Raw genomic sequence first — 19316 nt, forward strand, 5'->3', positions numbered from 1 at the left:
ATGGACACAGTTAAGCAAACTGCATACTTAAAGCCAAGTTATATATGTACATATTACTTAATATTATTTAATATGTGAATGTTACTTAACTACTATGATAACATTTTAGTTCAATTAGGATCATATTGATTGACTTCTTTTCAAACAGTATTTCCCTAAATGTATCAATAGCAATATATTCTGTCTGTTTTCTTTATTATTCTATCATCCATCTATTGGTTTCTGGCTGGCAACTTATGGTCCCCTGCATCTCTGCATTGTTGATAATGGGACAGAAATAGGATTGGCCTCACAGCTGTAAGGCTCAATAACAGGATTTAAGAAAAGGGCAATGGAAAGTAGAAATGTTGAGGAGTTTTTTAGAATTCATGACTATGCCAAAAACAAAGCCATGGGTCTTTAACAAACCTCTTATTTGACACTCAACTGGATGTACCAGTATCCAGTTTAATATTTAGGATTATCCTCAAGTTGTTACTTTGCAGTTCCTTAGCTTTCTATGGAACTGGAATTATTGCAAGTTTGTGATTTTGTGTCAAAGTTTTTTGGTTTTGTTTTTGGTTTTTTACAATTTAGAAAGATTTCTAAGGATTGGTAACCAGCTGCCTGGATGAATCAGTATGTTTTGGAAGCCCTGGGGCAGGCCCAGTGCTGTCACTAAGCAGTTTCTGAAATCACTTAAAGGTTGGAGAAGGAATGAGATTAACACCTGCACTGAAATCAGTGCTCTTACTGTGATGTGCAGTAACCTCTCTTTGCTACCCACTTCTTTGGGAAAAAACCATGGTACACAATATACAGGTTTACGTGAGTCCATACTCCCACATCACATAGGAGTGCTTTGAAACATTTCTAGCTACCGAGTCTCATAGAACAGGAAAAATGTTTAGACTTTAGTCAGCTCTCTAGACTATAGGCTGCTTTAATACTGCAGGTAGAATGTGGTGAAGTCCTTTTTTGGCTTGAATTGTGTTGCCACATTAAAAATAGGTGCCAGAGGCTGGCACTAAATAATTATAGATCAAATAAAGAAGCAGCATAAGGGAATTCTTCTACCATTGGGTGCCAGTTTTATTTACATTTTACATCAATAGATTTAGCAAGAAGTATGTGCACCAGGACATGGGAATTGGCGTGAGACTCTGTAAAGGGAGTGCTGGTTTATCTCCAATAGTTGATCAACTGGATCTAGGGCAGGAGTCTGGAAAATACACTGTGATTTGTCAAGTGATTTGGGGGGTAATGTGGGGCAGGCAGGAAAATAAAAGGTAATGGAGTCGAATTGGAAAGATTGCAAAAGTATTTTGAAAGCTTCACTCATCAGGAAAAACCAACAGCAAGAAGTCAATGAGTTCATGGTCATAAATCACAGAATGCTGGCACAGAAAGGGACTTAACGGATTATCTGGTCCATCTCTTTCGTTTTTCATATATGGAAGCAGGGGCCCAGAAGATGGAAATAACTTGCCCAAGGTCACATGGCAAAATCAGTGGCAAAGCAAGGTTCTAACCTAGTTATACCAATTTTTGGTCCAGTGAGCTTTCCTATTCACCAATGCCCCCCAATTCTTTGACAATGAGAACTATTTTTTTAATTTCAAAATTTTAGGGGCAGCTAGGTGGCAGAGTGGATAAAGCACCGGCCCTGAATTCAGGAGGACCTGAGTTCAAATGCGAGCTCAGAAACTTGACACTTACTAGCTGTGTGACCCTGGGCAAGTCACTTAACCCTCATTGCCCCAGCCCCCAAAAATTGATTCAGTTCTTTGGGGGCAGCTAGGTGGCGTAGTGGATAAAGCATGGGCCCTGGATTCAAGAGGGTGTGGCCCTGGGCAATTCACTTAACCCTCATTGCCCTGCAAAAAAAGAAAAAAAAGAAAAAAAGAACTTTTAGGGCCCCATGATGAAAACAATTCTGATGAGTATCTATTAATTGAGAAGATACATAATGGCAAAAGGTTACTATGAATTCAGTAATGATTCTAAATAAACATATATCATTATTGACAATTAAATACATTTGAAAAATAAGAAATGAGATATTTAGTCCACAAAATGCATTACTAATGTAAGTTTACTTACATTACACACGCTTCATTTTAGGGCTGCTAAAATATATTGATGACAATTTAGGATGTATGTATAGATTTATGGATACAATTTATGGACCATAAGCCTAGTCCAAGGATCACACACACCATGCTTACACTGTCTTCCAAGATAGAGAGTTATTGTCTTGTAGCAAGTAGAGAGCTGGCTTTCTAACCATGAAGGGATCCAAGTTCTCCCTCTTACACACACTGGCTATGTGACCCTGGGCAAATCACTTTACCTCTCAGTTCTCTAGGCTACTCACTTAAGTTGCAAAGAAGGTACTGACCTACACTGGTAGAGGAAGGTTCCTCACCTGGGAGTTCCCTACGCCAATTAAGCACAGGCCCAGGCCCTATCTCCATCTTCAGTTAAATCCCAAAGGAACTATGTTATCAAAACTAGAAACATTGCTTTAAGGGGAGACCATGGCTAGATGAAGTGAATACTGGCCTGGGAGTTGGTAGACTTCATAGTATCAGTAACTCAATCATTGTCTTGTGGTATGACCAAGTACATCACCTCTCTTGGTCTCAGTTTTCTCTTTTGTAAAATGAAGTAAGAGAAGGGATTTGTCCTCTAAGTTCTTTTCTAATTCTATAAATTGATAAGTTAATATTTGAACAAACACAAAATCAATGTAAAAATACGTTCACTTTAGAATATAATCTCCTAGAATGTCTATATTTGAAACAAAAATTTAATGTTTGGATCAGAGAGCTTTCCATTTGGGCAATTTTCTGCTATCAGACATCTGTTCTATACATACCCACAGGATGGACTAGTGAAAAAAACACTGGACTAGTCAAGAGCTGGAAGTTTAAATCAGGCCTTTGCTACCTACTAGAATGGTACTGTGATCAAGTCACTTACCCTCACTGGGGTTCACTTTTCCCTACCTCAAAAATAGGGATAAAAATGCTATGTAATGCATGGGATTTTAGTGAGCATCTAATGATAATTTATGCAAAATTACATTGCAAATTCCAAATTTCTACATAAATGTAAAGTAGTATTATTATCATGATTAGTTTTTATAAAATAGATATTTAATCTGCTTTGCATCATTGTTTCCTCAAGGATAAAAGTTGTGTTACTAACACATTTCCAGTATAGAAGATGGGGGTGGGGATTATTAGTATCATTCATTCATTCACTGGATTACATACCTGGAAAATACAAAAATCCTGCAGAGCTCATAGGATTTCCTTGCATTTTGTTTTATAAATCAGGTCTAGACAGATTTTTTTATTGTTGCCTTTATTATTTCTAATAGCTATAATGAGTACAATTGCTGTTGTAATTTTTGATAGTGAGTAAATTAAAGAGCTAGTGTGGGACCATGGAAAGAGTATTGGATTTGAAGTCAGAAATTCTGATTCAAGTATATGGATCTTTTAACATATTACCTTCCACTAGATACTTAATTTATCTGGGATTATTTCTGTATCTATCACTTGAGAGGACTGGACTAGATTGACCACTATGATCATGGAAAATTCCTAAATTACTTCATGTTGCAACAGCATCTTAGTTTCCACAGTCACTTCTTTGTGCTTTCCTGGATGCCCAGAAAAGCAGGAAATACAGCCACTGATCAGATTGGTATTTTCACCATCAGCAAAAATACTACTGCCTAGTAGTACCTCTGCCTGCCTCCTTGATGTCAAAGCTTTGCCGAAAATGAAAAGAAACTTCTTCCAAAAAGCTTTGGTCATCCCAAGCCTATAGTACTGTCTGTTAACCTAGATTATTTATAAGACTGATAATAGTACTACTAATAATAGCAATGAAGTGACCAGGCATGGGATAGGATTAACTCATATTGAGGTTAACAGGGTTACATATGGGTATGTAGTTATGAATGTAACCACAACCATTTGTTCATTTAGTTTATTGTGCCTGGTACCTAGCTAGTACATTTTTTCCAGGTTGTATTTAGGGGATGGGGAAATAGTCCAGAGTTATGATTGCTTTGTTGTGGGGATCTTATAGTATGGAAATTTCCTCCACCAATACAGATCAGGAACTAAGAGGTTATATGTCTTTTATTTCTGGTAATACAGTTAATACGTGTCAGAGGCAGGATGAGAATTTGAGTCTTCATGACACTAAGAACTGCCTTCTGTCCACTATTGTAGGTTGCCAATTGCTTTGCATATAGTAGATATTTAATAAATATTTGTTGAATTGAACTGAATTAAGTTTTATAGGATGTAAGAATATCTATAGTTCATCTAAATTCTTTTAGTATGAAGTCCTTTCATAATATAACATATAATGGAGAATAAAATAACAGAATAAGATAATTATAATAAAATGTAAAAAAGAATAAAATAGAAATATTTCTTGAAATTATTTTCCCTACAAATCCTTTAAACATACTAAAACATTACCAACATCTCATTTAATTGACTTTCCACTAAAATATATGCATCGTGAATCTTCATAGCATCTTAATGAGTTGATTTTATTATGCCCATTTTACTGATTGGGAATCTAAGACATAATGATTTCTCAGACCTATAACACAGCAAATCAAGGTAAAATGCAAGACTCAACTTTTTAACAGTAACTAGATGAATAAAATTTCTATTTCGAAGTATTTCAGTTGTAAGAGCAATTGTCAGATTATGGATTCCTGTGCTATCTGAAGCCAGTCTGGTAAACACTATATAACATATATGTCAAAGTCAGTAATTAAAAAACTTAATTAAATGATTAAATGATATGACTTCTGTCACTCTGACCATCACAGGTGGTATAATAACACACCTCTTTTACTTTCCTAAACAGTGTTTATGGCTGTCCTTTGGCTAAAAAAAGAAAAACACAAGATAAACAACCCCAAGAACCTGCTCCCAAAAGAAAGCCATTTGTGGTTAAAACTGACAACTCCTCAGTAGATGAATGTTATGAAACAGATGGAACTGAGGAAATGGATGAAAAAGAGGAAGAGGAGGAGGAGGAATACTCTGATGACAATGAGGAGCAAGGGGAAGAGGATGAAGATGATGAAGAGATAGATCGAGAGGAAGAGGAGGAGATTGAAGAAGAGGAAGAAGATGATGAAGAAGAGGGAGAAGATGTGGAGGATGAAGAAGAGGAAGAAGAGGAGGAGGAGGAAGAAGAGGAGGAAGAAGAAGAGCATGGTAATCATTAACATATTAATAAAGAACTAGATGGTATTCTGAGTTAAGTTTTCATTATGAATTCTCTGGGTTGATCTTCATGAGACAAGTTTTGAGTAATGGAAGTTATGCAGAAAATTCTCTCCCTTACTATATGAAAAACCTGTATGAAAAAAATCCTCTTTATGAAATCCTCTTAATCTTTATTTTAAAGATTGTGATCTAGATAGCCTTTTAGACTTTAGACTTCTTTCAAGCAAATAATTATTCAAGTGGAATGTCAAAGGCTACTATAGTTTGCAGATGTGCATGTGTGTTTTTGAGTGTGTTTAAATATACAATGCATTATATATATATATATATATATATATATATGTAATACTTTAGCTTATCAGTTCTAGAAAGTACTATCATTTGGTTTAGCTAGAAAATTCACAAGGCAATTTACTTTGTCATCAATGGCCTGACAAATTTGCAAGAGAGATTATTACTATAAAAATGGGTTTAACTCATCTATTTGTTTAGTAGTATTTTGAACCTCCATGTAGCAGGAAGTAAGTTGATTGGTAAAATTTAGGTATGGGATATTTGTTGCAGAGGCTTCACCATAGTGATTTTATCGTAAGACTAGGATGGAAATAGGTGTTAATGAAATGACAAAGGAACTGATTAATCCAGCACTATTTTGCCACTGTATTTTCAGATTATGACTCTGATTTGGTATGCTCACCTTTCTGTGTAGTGAACAAATAATGACATTTAGGGCATTGGGGTTGAAATGTTTTAGGAACAAAATGTGAATAGCTTGATTTTTCACTCCTTTCTCTTAACCAAAACTAAAAAGGATTTAGGAACTATTGCACAGGTTTCAGTGGGTTGGACTTGATGCTCTCAATGGTCTCTTCAAATATAAAGCCTTTAATCTGGGGGTGGCTAGGTGGCAAAGTGGATTAAGCACCGGCCCTGGATTCAGGAGTACCTGAGTTCAAAATCTGGCCTCAGACACTTGATACTTACTAGCTGTGTGACCCTGGGCAAGTCACTTAACCCCCATTGCCCTGCAAAAAAAAAAAAAAAAGAAAATATAAAGCCTTTAATCTTAAGAAGAAAGGAAGGGAGGGAGGAGAGAGGAAAGGAGAGAAAGAAGGAGGGAAGAAGGAAGGAGCGATAAAGGAAGGAAGGAAGGAAGGAAGGAAAGAAGGAAGGAAGGAAGGAAAGAAGGAAGGAAGGAAGGAAGGAAGGAAGGAAGGAAGGAAGGAAGGAAGGAAGGAAGGAAGGAAGGAAGGAAGGAAGGAAGGAAGGAAGGCTGGCTTGAAATTTTTCAGTGATAGTCCTTTCTCATTCTCTTGGAATTTATCTAGCAGAAATGCCAAAACTCAATGAGAAAGTGGGTTTGTTTTTTACTTTTATCCACCCCACCCCCATCCCTGGCCTGAAAGCTATTCAAGAGTTTGAATGCTAGAGGAGCCAGTTCCCTTTTACAAAGGACTGCTGTTTCCCAGAGCCTGTGGGGAGAGCTTTTCTTAGTTCAAGTAGGTGTGTGGTGGTTGTTTCTAATCTCATAAGGCAAGCATGAACATTCTAACCATTTCTTTTTAAAAAATAATGATAGTTTTACCCCTGTGAAGCCTGGTTTGATCATGTAAGAAAATTGTTTGAAATGGTCACAGCGGTCTGGAGTCATGATGGAAAATAACATATACACAATACCCCAAATAAATTATTTTTAAAAACCTTTGGAACTGAGATAAATTCTGCCAGCCAACTAATTCATATACTTTTCTGGTACTGATTTTACAGAATCTAGTAGAGGGGAAGCAAAATTCATGATCATATTAGAAAACAAGATATTATCCTAAGCAACTTGCTTTGAGGGAGGCATTTTTGTTGTAATGTATTAATTATGTTTGGAAAAGGCTCCACAGCAAGGCGAATTTTTTTAACTGAGATGTTAATATTTTCTTTAAAATTATAAAATTATTTTGGTTTTGGTGGTTGTTGGTCAGGAGGGCCCCATATCAGCAAAAGTGTAAGCATTCTTTTCATGCTGAAAAATTTCATGATGAAGTCCCATATAATAAAATATTTGGGAAGTTGAATAATGTAGCTATTTAGTTAATTATTTCTAGACACAACGTTAGACCTGCTCTCTTATAGCTGGTTGTCATAGCAGATTCAACTTCATACATTGACCCTGGATTATGATAAAAAAAAATTGATATGAAGCATCGTTCCCTCAAGTTCTAGTCTCTGTGTCTGGACAGCAGTAGAAATTTTTGTTTTAAGATGTGAAAGCTTATATGGGAGTCAGAGATTAGTATTAATCACACAAAATATGTTTTAAAACATTAGGACAAACCATTGATCAAACATGCAAGATACATCTCCACTTCTGTTATTTATTTTCTCAAATACTCCATTTTCTATTTGAGATTTCTTTTTGTAATCTTTGGCCCACACTAACTTGAACATTATGGGGACATCTGAAATGCTCAGCAGATTTCCAACCTTACTTTTAGAATTTGACTGCTAGAGGTTCACATAGACATGTTTTGTTCTAGTTTAGCTATTTTGGACATATTTGTTGTATTGGAAATTCAGTCAAGCAGAGCACAAGCTCTGGCAAGTTTTGCTAGCCCAGTGATGGATTGTGTGTCTTTCATTCGAGGAGCAACCTCACATGAAAAATAATCTGGGGATGAGTTGCTTGAAACTCCTCATCCCCAGATTAGCTTCAGGGTATTGAATTTTATAGACGGAGCAATCCACAGAGGCTATCTACCAAAGCATAGAGGGGTTGTGATGTGCCCTGGTAGAGGAAGTATCTATCCAAACTGATGAAATTACAGGCCCTTGGGCATGAACTATTGAACCAGGAAATTCATAGGCTTTAGCCTGTTCTTAATGCATAAAAGAACTAAAAGTAAATCTACTGTGGCAGAGAAAATTCCAATTTGGTGAACATAATGGATAGAACATAATAGATTACAATAAAGAAAAAAACAAGAACACTATCTTATTTATTATATTTCTAATGCTGGGGGTGGGCTGCAAATACTTATTCAAACCTACTGATTTGGAAGAGATGTTATAAAAGCAAAAAAAAAAAATCTGCCAAATGTAAAAATTTTTAAATCCCCTTCAATATCCCTTTTCTACATAATAATAATATTAATAATAGCAGCAACTTAATTTATATAGCATTTTAAGGTTTACAGATTACTTTCCATGTGTTATCTCATTTGATCCTTAAAACAATCCTGTGGAATAGGTGCTATTATTATCCCCATTTTACAGATGAGGAAACTGAGTCTGAGAGTAGTCAAGTGGCTTGGCTAGAATCACACAGGCATTAATTATCTGGGAAAGGATTTGATTTCAGATCTTGCTGACTCCAAGTCCAAGACTATATCCACTGTGCCACTTAGCAGTATGGTACTGTGAAAAGATTTGAAGTCAAAAGACCTGGGTTTGGGTTCTAAGGTGAAAACTTACTACTTAATGTTACCTTGGACAAGTTAATTAGCCTTACTTTTCTCATCTGTAAAATGAAGGGGTTAAAATAGATTAGAACAGAATAGATTAAGGTCTCTATAAACTCTAGATCTGAACTTTCCCATGCCTGAATTGCTATTAAGGAATTATCTGCAACCTCCTCATTCAGCATCATTCTAGACATACCTTTTCCAAGTTCTTAGCAAACCAGTTAGAGAAATCCTATCAGGTTGCCACTTTTAAGATAGCCTGTCAAATGATTCCCAAGGGACCAAAGAATCAGTTTAAAGCAAAACCTAAAGGTCAGGCAGCTAGGTGGCACAGTAGATAAAGCACCAGCCCTGGATTCAGGAGGACCGGAGTTCAAATCTGACCTCAGACCCTTGACACTTACTGGCTGTGTGACCTTGGGCAAATCACTATACCCTCATTGCCTCACCCCACCTCCCCCGAAAAAAACCTAAAGGCCAATTTTAGGAATGCTCTTCTGTGCTCTAGTTATTGCACATCCTCTGGAAGAAGGCAACAGATGCTTGTCCGATTTACACAACAAACCATAAATGTTTCTCCTTCGGAGAAGAAATCACTTCAGAAAGTTGATTCCCAAAGGCTGGTTTGCAAAGTTTTTGTTATTCGGAAAATATCTCCAATAAAGAAATTTCAAGAACAAATGTTTCAAGGCACCATTTAGCCAATATCACAGGAAAACACTCAAGATGACTTGTACTTCAGGTATTTCTCTTTTTTCTTTTTTGGCTTTTCATTCAGGTATTTTTTAATCCCATGGGGTAGGAGAAGTCAGCCTGAGCCTCGCTCAAAGGCTCTGTGCTATTTTGATTATTTCACATGACCAGACTCTTAGACACTCATCCTGGTTTACTGAAACAGGACTTTCAAAGATATCTCTGTCAGTCATTTATTTCAGTTCCCAAATATGCCAAATATTTTACATTTCCCACTACTGCTATAAGTGGTGATCCTCTCACTAATTTCCTGCCACTTATAAACAACGATAACATGAAAACCAAACTTTGCATGTTTTGTTGTTGAAATAGCAGGTCATTGCTCATAAATAAAGAGAGTGATATTTTAGTCACACACTTGAACAGATCTACCAACAATCTGTATTTCTGAACTGTATTTTCTGAAAGCATTCCCTTCTCACATATGAAGAGTACAAGAGAGAACTGGACCATTATGTCAGGAAACCTTGAAATCCCAGTGACTCTCATTTTTCTCATTTTGCATTAACAGTGACCTTTATCTTTCTGAGCCTTTCATCAGGTTCCTTCTAAAGCTGATCACATCAATATCCTCTAAACAGATGATGCAAACATCAGTCTTAAGATAAAGTACAAGAGTACTCAGAGAACCATGACAGGCTCTCTATAGAAAAAGAAGGAAAACTGATCACTGCACATACAAACTAAAGGGGGCAAAGCTTGGGGTAGGTTTCAGTGAGGAAATAAGAGCACTAAATTAAATATTTTTCATATTTTAAAACTATAAACTTAGAGTTTACATTTCTTGGAGTTGGTTTAGACAACACAAAGGAAGCAGTTAATTCCATCCACAACAATAACACCCATCCCCTTGATCCAGAAATAACCCAAGAGTCAAAGGACTCAAAAAACCAAGAATCTACAAGCACCATAATAAGCCTTAAGGAGGAAATAGGGAGGTAATAGCAAATATTTTCCATATAGTATGAAATCATTTTAAGCTACAGTGATCGTCATTTTTTCTCATTTTCTGCTTGTTTTAGTATGTGAACAAAAGGTGGTGGTTGTTGTTATTGTTGAATCCATCTGCCCCTGGTCTAGACCCACATTTATGAAAATTCTCTCAAGCTAAAATTAAAATGGCTACTATCTAGCGGTCAAAAATTTTTCCCAATCATTAACTCCAATTTTTATACATTGTGTTTCTTCCTGGCTATCTAAATGATACTTTGTCTCTCACTTAATTCTCCTGTGATCTGAAAAACAGAATAAACTGTTACATAGAATCTAGTGAGTTATAATTCACTTTCATACTTCAGTGCATGAAAAAAGACCAGGGCTTTAAAATGATCAATAATCTCTACCCCCTTAATGATAAATTATTAAATTCTTACATGGTACAAATTAAAAGGAAAAAATCCTTCTTTCTGTAGTTCCCAATAGGTATAATAGAAGTGCTAGGAGGGGAGTAAGCACAGAAAGCCACCAACTAGACTGAAGAATACTGTCCTGACACTGCCACTAACACCTGGCTATTTCAGGAGTCATCCTTGGGAAAATGGAATTTTCAAAAGCTATTTCTTTCCTATGGGTTATTTTTTCTTGACTGAACCCTTTGAAAATTACTTTGGAAGAAAGTTCACCATGTAATAGGGTACAATGCAAGTATCCTTCCTTTCCTTTTGGTCTTTTGATGGTGTAAGTTGATGAGCTCCTACATGTTCACATTTGAGGAAGAATTGGGTGATTTGAAGGGAAATTAGAATATTTATGTGAAACCTTTTTCAAACATCTAACATGGCTTGTCAGTATCCCAGGGCTTTCAGTACACAATAAAAAGCAAAGGGTGTCCTCTAAGTTGACTTAACAACATTGTAACTCCAATGACTTCAGAGAAAAAAAAGTTCCTGAATTGTTTTTCTTATTTCTGTCACAAATATATTAAAACAGGAGCCTCTCACCACCAGTACCACCACCCCTTCCATGTTAAGGAGGGTTAAACAAGATTTCTTGTTCTTTTTATTCAGTAATCATATCTGACCTATTACTTTGCACTAAAGTATACACCAAATACATAATTTTAAGAGTTAATGGAATTTTCAGGAGGAACTGAATTCAAATCTGGCCTCAGACACTTGACACTTAACTAACTGTGTGACCCTGGGCAAGTCACTTAACCCTCATTGCCCTGCTCCTCCCCCCCCCCAAAAAAAAAGATAATGGAATTTTAAACTACTTTTTCAAAAAGGAATTCAGTAGTGGAGAAAACTCTGGCCCCCGTCAGACCTGGGTTTAAATCTTGACTCTCCTACCTGTTTTTCTTCGATAAGCCACATCAGAATCCTCATTTCTCAGAAGATGATGGGGTTCAATTAGGTGATCTCTGAGTTTCCTACCTTTGAATGCCCTATTATAATATTTTGACAAAGTTGTTTTCTAATCAAATAAAATGATGGTTCTGATAACCAGATCATCCTGAAATCCATAATAAATAAGTTCATGGTTATCTTTGAAGATTCTTTGCTGATATGTGTGATGACTGTTTCATATCATTCATTTGCTATTTACTAACATATACACAGGGTCTCTGAGCCTCAATTTTCACATGTAAAATTAAAGGATTGAATTAGATGATCGCTAAGATTTCAAATCCTCTTATACTTTGTTGTGTTGCCATCTAAACTCATTAGTCAAAAAATCTTCTAATATTACATACAGGTGTGTAAGAAGTGATAAGCTTGAGGGACTCAACTTAAATAGCAGGTTTCATTCAATCAATAAGCATCTATTAAGTGGCTACAATGTTCCACGCACTGTGCTTTGTATTAAGGATACAGTGTTCAAAAATTCAAAATCATGAAGGCTTTACTTTGAAGGACCTTGCATTCCAGGGCATCTTTATATCTGAGATCTAATCAAGATACAGGAAACATTTAGGTTTTTTAAAAATCTAGCAGAAAATTATTGTTTTGGTTCTAAACAGGAATAGTGAGGGGAAGTTGGAAAAAGAACAGACCTTTTTTTTTTCTTTTAAAGAACTTGATTTAGTCCTTGAAGAAGTGTGTATAAACATTAGGTTCAGTTCAAGGCATCTACTCAGGGAGGCATATGGGGACCTGATTGCTCTTCTTATCTCCCTTCTCTGCCTTCCTTTCATGTTCTCCTTTCAGTATTCTCCTTTGGCTTGTGCTTTTGCTTGTTGCTACAATGGCACCAATTCTTTCCAGATCATCTTGTTCACTCTTGTGTGCGGCCAGGGGTTCTGAATGCCCACTATGGCTGTTGCTCAGCTCTTCTGATCCTTTCTCAGTCCCTGTATCACAGATTCTGTGTGTCCTATTGAGAAATCCAAGCTATGACTCAAGTCTACCTTCCAGCTCAAAGATTATGACAGTCCCAAATCTATCTTGAGGTTGAGATAGAATGATTATTCCTTTAAACTACAAATCCCAGGGTACCAGCTAGTTCCAAAATGTCTAATAAAACAAATCATATAAAATAAATAATGGGTATTTAGGGGGTAGAGCACTATCCACTTAGGATAGGAGGGTATCCTCTAGATACTACCCAAGATATCCCTAAGATAACTAGAGTAATCAAGAAAGGCCTCTTTGGGGGGCAGCTAGGTGGCACAGTGGATAAAACACTGGCCTTGGATTCAGGAGGACCTGAGTTCAAATCCAGCCTCAGACACTTGACACTTACTAGCTGTGTGACCTTGGGCAAGTCAATTAACCCTCATTGCCCTACCAAAAAAAATTAATTAAAAAAAAAAGAAAGGCCTATTTTAAAAGGTAGCACTTGAGCTAAGCATTAAGGAAAGGGGAAGAAAAGCATTGCTAGTATGGGTCCTAGTCATCAAACAATGATAAGCAAGTTCTGATACTATCAGGGGGAAAAAACTCAGTATATTTAATGTATAATAATTCAATTTAAGGAAAACTGTGAATACAATTGGATAAAAAGATAGAACTAATTCTTCTATCATCTGAAGAGTTAACATCTCACTTACCCTATGATATACCAGATTTTGACCAGTAAGTTAAGTGTGTGTTGATATATGTGTTGTTTCCACTTGAGAATAAATAAGAAAAAAAAACAACCAGTTAATTCTTCATTTGTGAGAGGACAGAATTTTTTTCTATGAGCTTATTTTCAGATATCATCCCTACATTTCATGGCTTTTACATATTCTTCAACACAAAATTCAAAGCTGTGTTGAAAGTTAAAAACTGTGTTTTCTTTGAAGAAGCAGACTTTAAAAAAAAAAAACTTTTAAAATACAGGCAATGTTGAATAGTGGGTAGCTAGCCATACTTGGAGTCAAAAAGGCCTGGGCTTTCTAGTTCTGCGTCTAGAGTTAGCCTACCTGAGGTTAAGTTACATAACCTCATAGTTGCTAATAATGTTCTCTAAGACTAAAAGTTGCAAAAAAAAAGTGCTGATATGCATTAGTAGAAGGAGTCCCCTCATTGGAAGTTCATTATATCAATCAATCAGAAAACATTGATCAAGTGTCTCCCATGTGCTAAGCACTGGGTATTCAAGAAGGGGCAAAAGACACCCCACTCCTTCAAGAAGTTTACAATCTTATGAGTGTTTATATTGTAACATCAATGAAATCATAAATCATAGCCATCCTATTTTTAAAAGACATGAAATGAATGGGTATAGTGTATTTGCTTAGTCCATGTGTTTTTAAGGTCTATATTACAGAACTAATCACTGATTGTTTTCTCACTCTTTGTTTATTACCTGTTTTAGAAGACAAATTCTAGGTTTATACTCCTCTACACGTGAGACCAGGAACAGTAAGGCTAAAGTTCTTCATCTGATACTGCCACTGACTACCAGTGGGCAAGTTAGTTAAAGTATCAATTTCCTCTTCTATAAAATAGTATGATGCCTGCCTTTCAAGGTTGTTGTGAGGGTCAAATGAAATCATATCTATGAAAGCACTTTGAAAGTTATCCAGCTCCATGAACATTATAATCGTTATTTAATAGAAATATTATCATATGATAATATTACATATGTCATATCCAGGGTCCAATGACAAATGATATGTGTTATAGCAAGGTGTTTATGTTACTTTCAAATTTCCTGAGATGGAGGTACAAGCTTGAACTGATTCATACTTCACTGAACTGTTTATGAACGCTAGTGAGTAAGGTTGTGGTTAAGGTAGTATTTTATCTGGATGGCACAGTCACTGATATATGAAGGACTCTTAAAACATGGTGATAGTCCAATACAGCTAAGATTTATTAAAGCCCGGATACCTGTTCAACACTAGAGTAGGTGCCATACTGGATGGAAAACATTTAAGATATGAACCACCTTGCCTTCAAAACATTTATCCTCTCATTGGTGGAGATAAGATACATATAAATTTTTAAGTCATCTTTCAAAAACAGAATTAAAAGCCAAAAAGATCAGACAAAAGCAATAAAAATTATTGTTAGAAATAAAATTTTCTGACATTGAAACCTGTCAAAACTGTGGGTTACCTTAGGAAAATTCCTTTCCCTTTGGGCCCCATTTTTTTTAATCTATGAAACAAAAGGTTTCTATAAGATGTTGTCTAAGGGCCTAAGTCTTAAAGTTAAAAGTGATGTCTTCTCTTGGTAAAGAGGTTTTGTTTGTTTTGTTCTTACATAGAAATAGGAGAGATTTTATTTTGTTTGGAATGGTTTAAATATGTTTCTGCTTGAAAGTGAGGTAAAGAGCCTAACTGTCCCCTCAAAGTCCTTACAAACAAGTAACAAATGGTTTTGATGGATTGGAGGTCACAGGGACAAAGAGAAAACATTATTGCTGAAACCTGAAATTTTCAGATTGTAGAGAAGCAATGAACCCAAATGTTCCTCAGTTTTATCTCAGCGGTCAATTTGCCAATATTAATAGTAAGCAAAGCAATCCTTTCACATTAAGGCCTTGATGCTTTCAACAAATGCTCAAGTGATCCCTCTGACATGGAAGTGGCCTATTGACATATTTGTGATATTCTACTGCCACTCCCCATTCCAAGCCCTGAATTATCCGATGCTCCTCTGAGCAATCTCTATTTACAGAAATAAGAGGACCTTAGAAATCCACAATTCAGATACACTGTACAAGACAAAAATCTGATCTTGAAGCCTTTCACTGAAGCTCACCTTGCACAGAGGCATGTGTGTTTATGTGTGCATACTGCATGACTGCATATGTGTGCATGTGAGGGGAAGGCGGAGGGACTATACCAGTACCCGGTTCATGATTCTGTATAGCCTTTTAGCATACTTTCCTTGTATAACACCCATCTTCTCCCAAACCCTGAATCATTTTCAGACAAAAGTCATTTCCATTAACACCATGGCTGAATTTTCCCTCAATAGTCATACTTTCTCCTAAAACATAACCCAGTTTCCCAAATGCAGTTGTTCATTAAGTTTATAATCACTATCTTAAGCTGGACCCTAAATTCCCAGTGGACAATACACCATTCCTGAGGCAATATTCCAACTCATATAGGCCTGAGGAATTATAAGCTCCTGGTCCTTGCCCAGCTCCTGACAGTCTATGTCGTGATGGTGATAGTTAAGTCTACATCTGAGATGTGGTGGCCCTGGTATGAAGATATATAGCCTGGGAAGGGAAATCTAGTAGAAATATAGAATGTTAACCAGCATTTGTTAAGCACCCACTGTATCATCATTTTATACACCTCTATGTCCACTATGGGTAAGATACAAAGGTAGAAAATGTTTTCTTTTCTTTTCCCTGGAACTCAGTTTCATTAGAGAGATAAGATCTACATTAAGAAAACAGCTACAGGAAAATTCAGATAATAATATATCATCAAATCCTAGATATGTGGTATAAGCATGAACACACAATAGGATTTCAGAGAAGGGAAAGATAATTATGGTCTGGGAGTTTTTCAAGAAGGTTTTATGAAGAAAGTAGGATTTTCTTGGTTTTTGAAGGAATATGGGCTCCTGGGTTTCCAGTCTTGGCTCTCTAGCCAATGCTACCATACCACTTCCAAAATAATCTTTCTTTAGCATAAGTCTATCTGCATCACTTGCTTGCTCAAGAGCCTTCAGTGACTCCCTATTGCCTCTAGGGTATACTACAAACTCTTTGACTTTGCATTTAAAGCCCTTCACAATCTGGCTGCAGTCCAATTTACCAGAATTAGTTCACATAATTCTCCTTCACATATGCCACATTCCAGTCAAACTGGCCTACCCTCTGTTCCCTGTAAGAATCAGAACACTACCAACCTTCTGAGAAAGATATTGCAGGGAAGCTTTGCCATAATGAGAAAGCATGAGGTGATCTCTGGAAGGTTCAAAGCTTAGATTGGCATCAGGAAGTGATGTCTGCCACCTGTGGGTCGTGTCAATCAGAGCTACCAGCCAATTAGCTTGGAGCTGTGTGTGTGGATGGCCCTATTTCCTGTTTCACAGGAGGCTTCTGGGAGAAGCCGGGGAGAAGTGAGGGTCTTTCAGTTCCGGACTTGGGGCTTGGTAGGAGGATGGATGTTGGCTCTTAGATAGCTAGACAAAGGCTGTTTTATCTCTCTTTCTCTTCACTAACTTCTAATACATTTTAATAAATACTTAAAAGTCTAAATTCTTGCTAAAGCTTTTAATTTAAGGCAACCACTCATTAGATTTTAGACATCAGAGATAGAATTTTAGATGTTACATCCCTAAACTCAGCACTTTGTGTCCTGCATTTGTACAGTGACACCTTTCACCCCCATCATGCTTAGAAGGCACTCCCTCCTCACTGGTAGCTCTTGGGATCTCTGGCTTCCTTTGGGGCTCAGTTCATATGTTTTTTATATGCTATAAAAAGCCTTTCTTGATCCCCATAGCTTCACATACACTCTTCCTCAAATAATAATAATCTGCTTATATGCTGGATCATCTAATTAAATGTTAGGTTTTTGAGGATAGTGACTACTTTTCATTTCATCTATCACAATGCACAAAGTAGGTGCTTAATAAATGCTGCCAGACTTGCAAGAAGGAAGAACTTGTGTCAGTCAAATGGAATAACATAAGCAAAGGGTTTGTAGCTAGATTTGAATGAATAAGCTTAGTGATTTCTGTTAATGGCAGATAGAATTAAATATCAGATGAAGGAGTTAGGACATTGACCCAATAGGCACCTTTCCTAAGTTATTAAGTAGAAGAGTAACATGATAAAATCAATATGTGGTATAGGAGCAGATGTGCACTATTTACTTATCACTTCTGTATTTCTCAGGCTGAGTTCTCACAATAGTAACAGCACTTCCCCAAAGCAGTCTTCTTTTTTAAAAAAATATAATATTTATACAATAAATTTCAAACCTACAATTATGTGAAGAAATGTAGTAATTACAGGTTAAGTATAGAATGAATAAAGTTTCAGTTTGAGGTCAGCAGTTCCATAGCTCTTACTTATTTCTGAAAAGAAAGTTTAGTTTATACTTAAGGGAAACTGTGTTCGTCTTTCTGGCAATCTCATTATTATCTTCCACTCCAAGACAAGCAATTGAAGGCATCATTGAGAGGGAAGTCATGTCAAGTCAACAACTAAGTGGTTTCTATGTGTGGGGCACTGTACAAAGCACTGGGAATACAAATACAAGCAGAAAGATAGACCCTGATCTCAAGGAGTTTACATTCAAATGGGGGCAGTTATCAAAGGAGTGGATCACTGGGTGACCCTGTGTTCTGGAGTCTTCTCTAAACCAAAGCTTCTAAACTGTGGGTCATAGGAGGTCGAATAACTGAATGTGGGGGTTGTGAAAAATTTGGCAACAGTCGAAGGTTCTGCAAACCTATTTTATATGCCTATATACCCAGGGTTGTATAAAAATTTCTTGGGCAAAAAGGGGTCACAAGTGGAAAAAGTTTAAGAAGCCGTGCTCTAAACCAGTCCAAATCCCTGACTCTCTAAACATTTGCCTCCATCGTCCTTGTCATTTACATTGTACATGACTAGGGACCTCCTTCAGTAAGCTACTAACGCTTTTCTTCACAAAGTCCACAAATATTGGGAATAGAATTATTCTCATACATCTAAAACAAAATTATTTTGACCCTGACCATTACTATTGTTATTATTATAATTAGTTTTAGAGCTCAAATGTAATGGTTTCAATGTGAAAAAAATGAGTACATCAATTACAATATTTTTGTTTAATCTTCATTCTCAGATAAACTACCTTAAACTATGGAATAAAGTAGAAAGGCATGTAGAACTAACTATAAGAATTAGCAGAATTTCATTAATTCTGAATTTGGGATAATTCTGACACTGTAATATCTTAGTCTTACTCAATAAATAAGCATAATCCAGGAGTTTTATATTTATAAAAACTCATAATGTGATGTAGAGCTGCTGCAAATGGCAATCTTTCAACCAATTTGCCTCATTTTGCTTACAAGCATGAATTTAACTGAGAGTTAATAAAATATACAGTAATTTTAAAAAAGTAAAATGGAATACCTTATCCAGTGTACTGCAATGTGATTTCTCACTGTCAGATAAAATTTTCCCCACCTCTTCATCACACATAGTTTATTTTAAATAGTAATATTTTTACATATAACAATTAGCTTACAATAGATTAACCTAGATACAGTTCCTTTACCCATTGCTCTCTGAAGGTCCATCCAATCAACTAAGAAGTGTTTGTTAAGCATCTACTATGTGCCAGACACTACACTAGGTTATTGGGATTTTTTGTTTAGTCATTTCCCAGTCACATCTGACTCTTCATTACCCTATTTGGGGTTTTCTTGGCAAAGATACTAGAGCGGTTTGTTATTTCTTTTTCCAGTTCATTTTACAGATGGGGAAACTGAGGTAAACAGGGTTAAATGACTTGCCG

General features: G+C 36.3%; 1 protein-coding gene across 1 annotated transcript in view; it reads left to right on the forward strand.

Moving 5' to 3' along the window:
• MYT1L (myelin transcription factor 1 like) overlaps positions 1-19316 on the forward strand; it is a 730598-nt gene that overhangs the window by 476584 nt on the left and 234698 nt on the right. The window contains exon 11 of the mRNA XM_043981893.1: positions 4888-5243. Coding sequence (XP_043837828.1) covers positions 4888-5243 — 356 coding nt within the window. The remainder of the gene's footprint in view (positions 1-4887; positions 5244-19316) is intronic.

The sequence above is a fragment of the Dromiciops gliroides genome, chromosome 2 (genome assembly GCF_019393635.1).
Source record: "Dromiciops gliroides isolate mDroGli1 chromosome 2, mDroGli1.pri, whole genome shotgun sequence".
In the NCBI taxonomy this organism is placed as follows: Eukaryota; Metazoa; Chordata; class Mammalia; order Microbiotheria; family Microbiotheriidae; genus Dromiciops; species Dromiciops gliroides.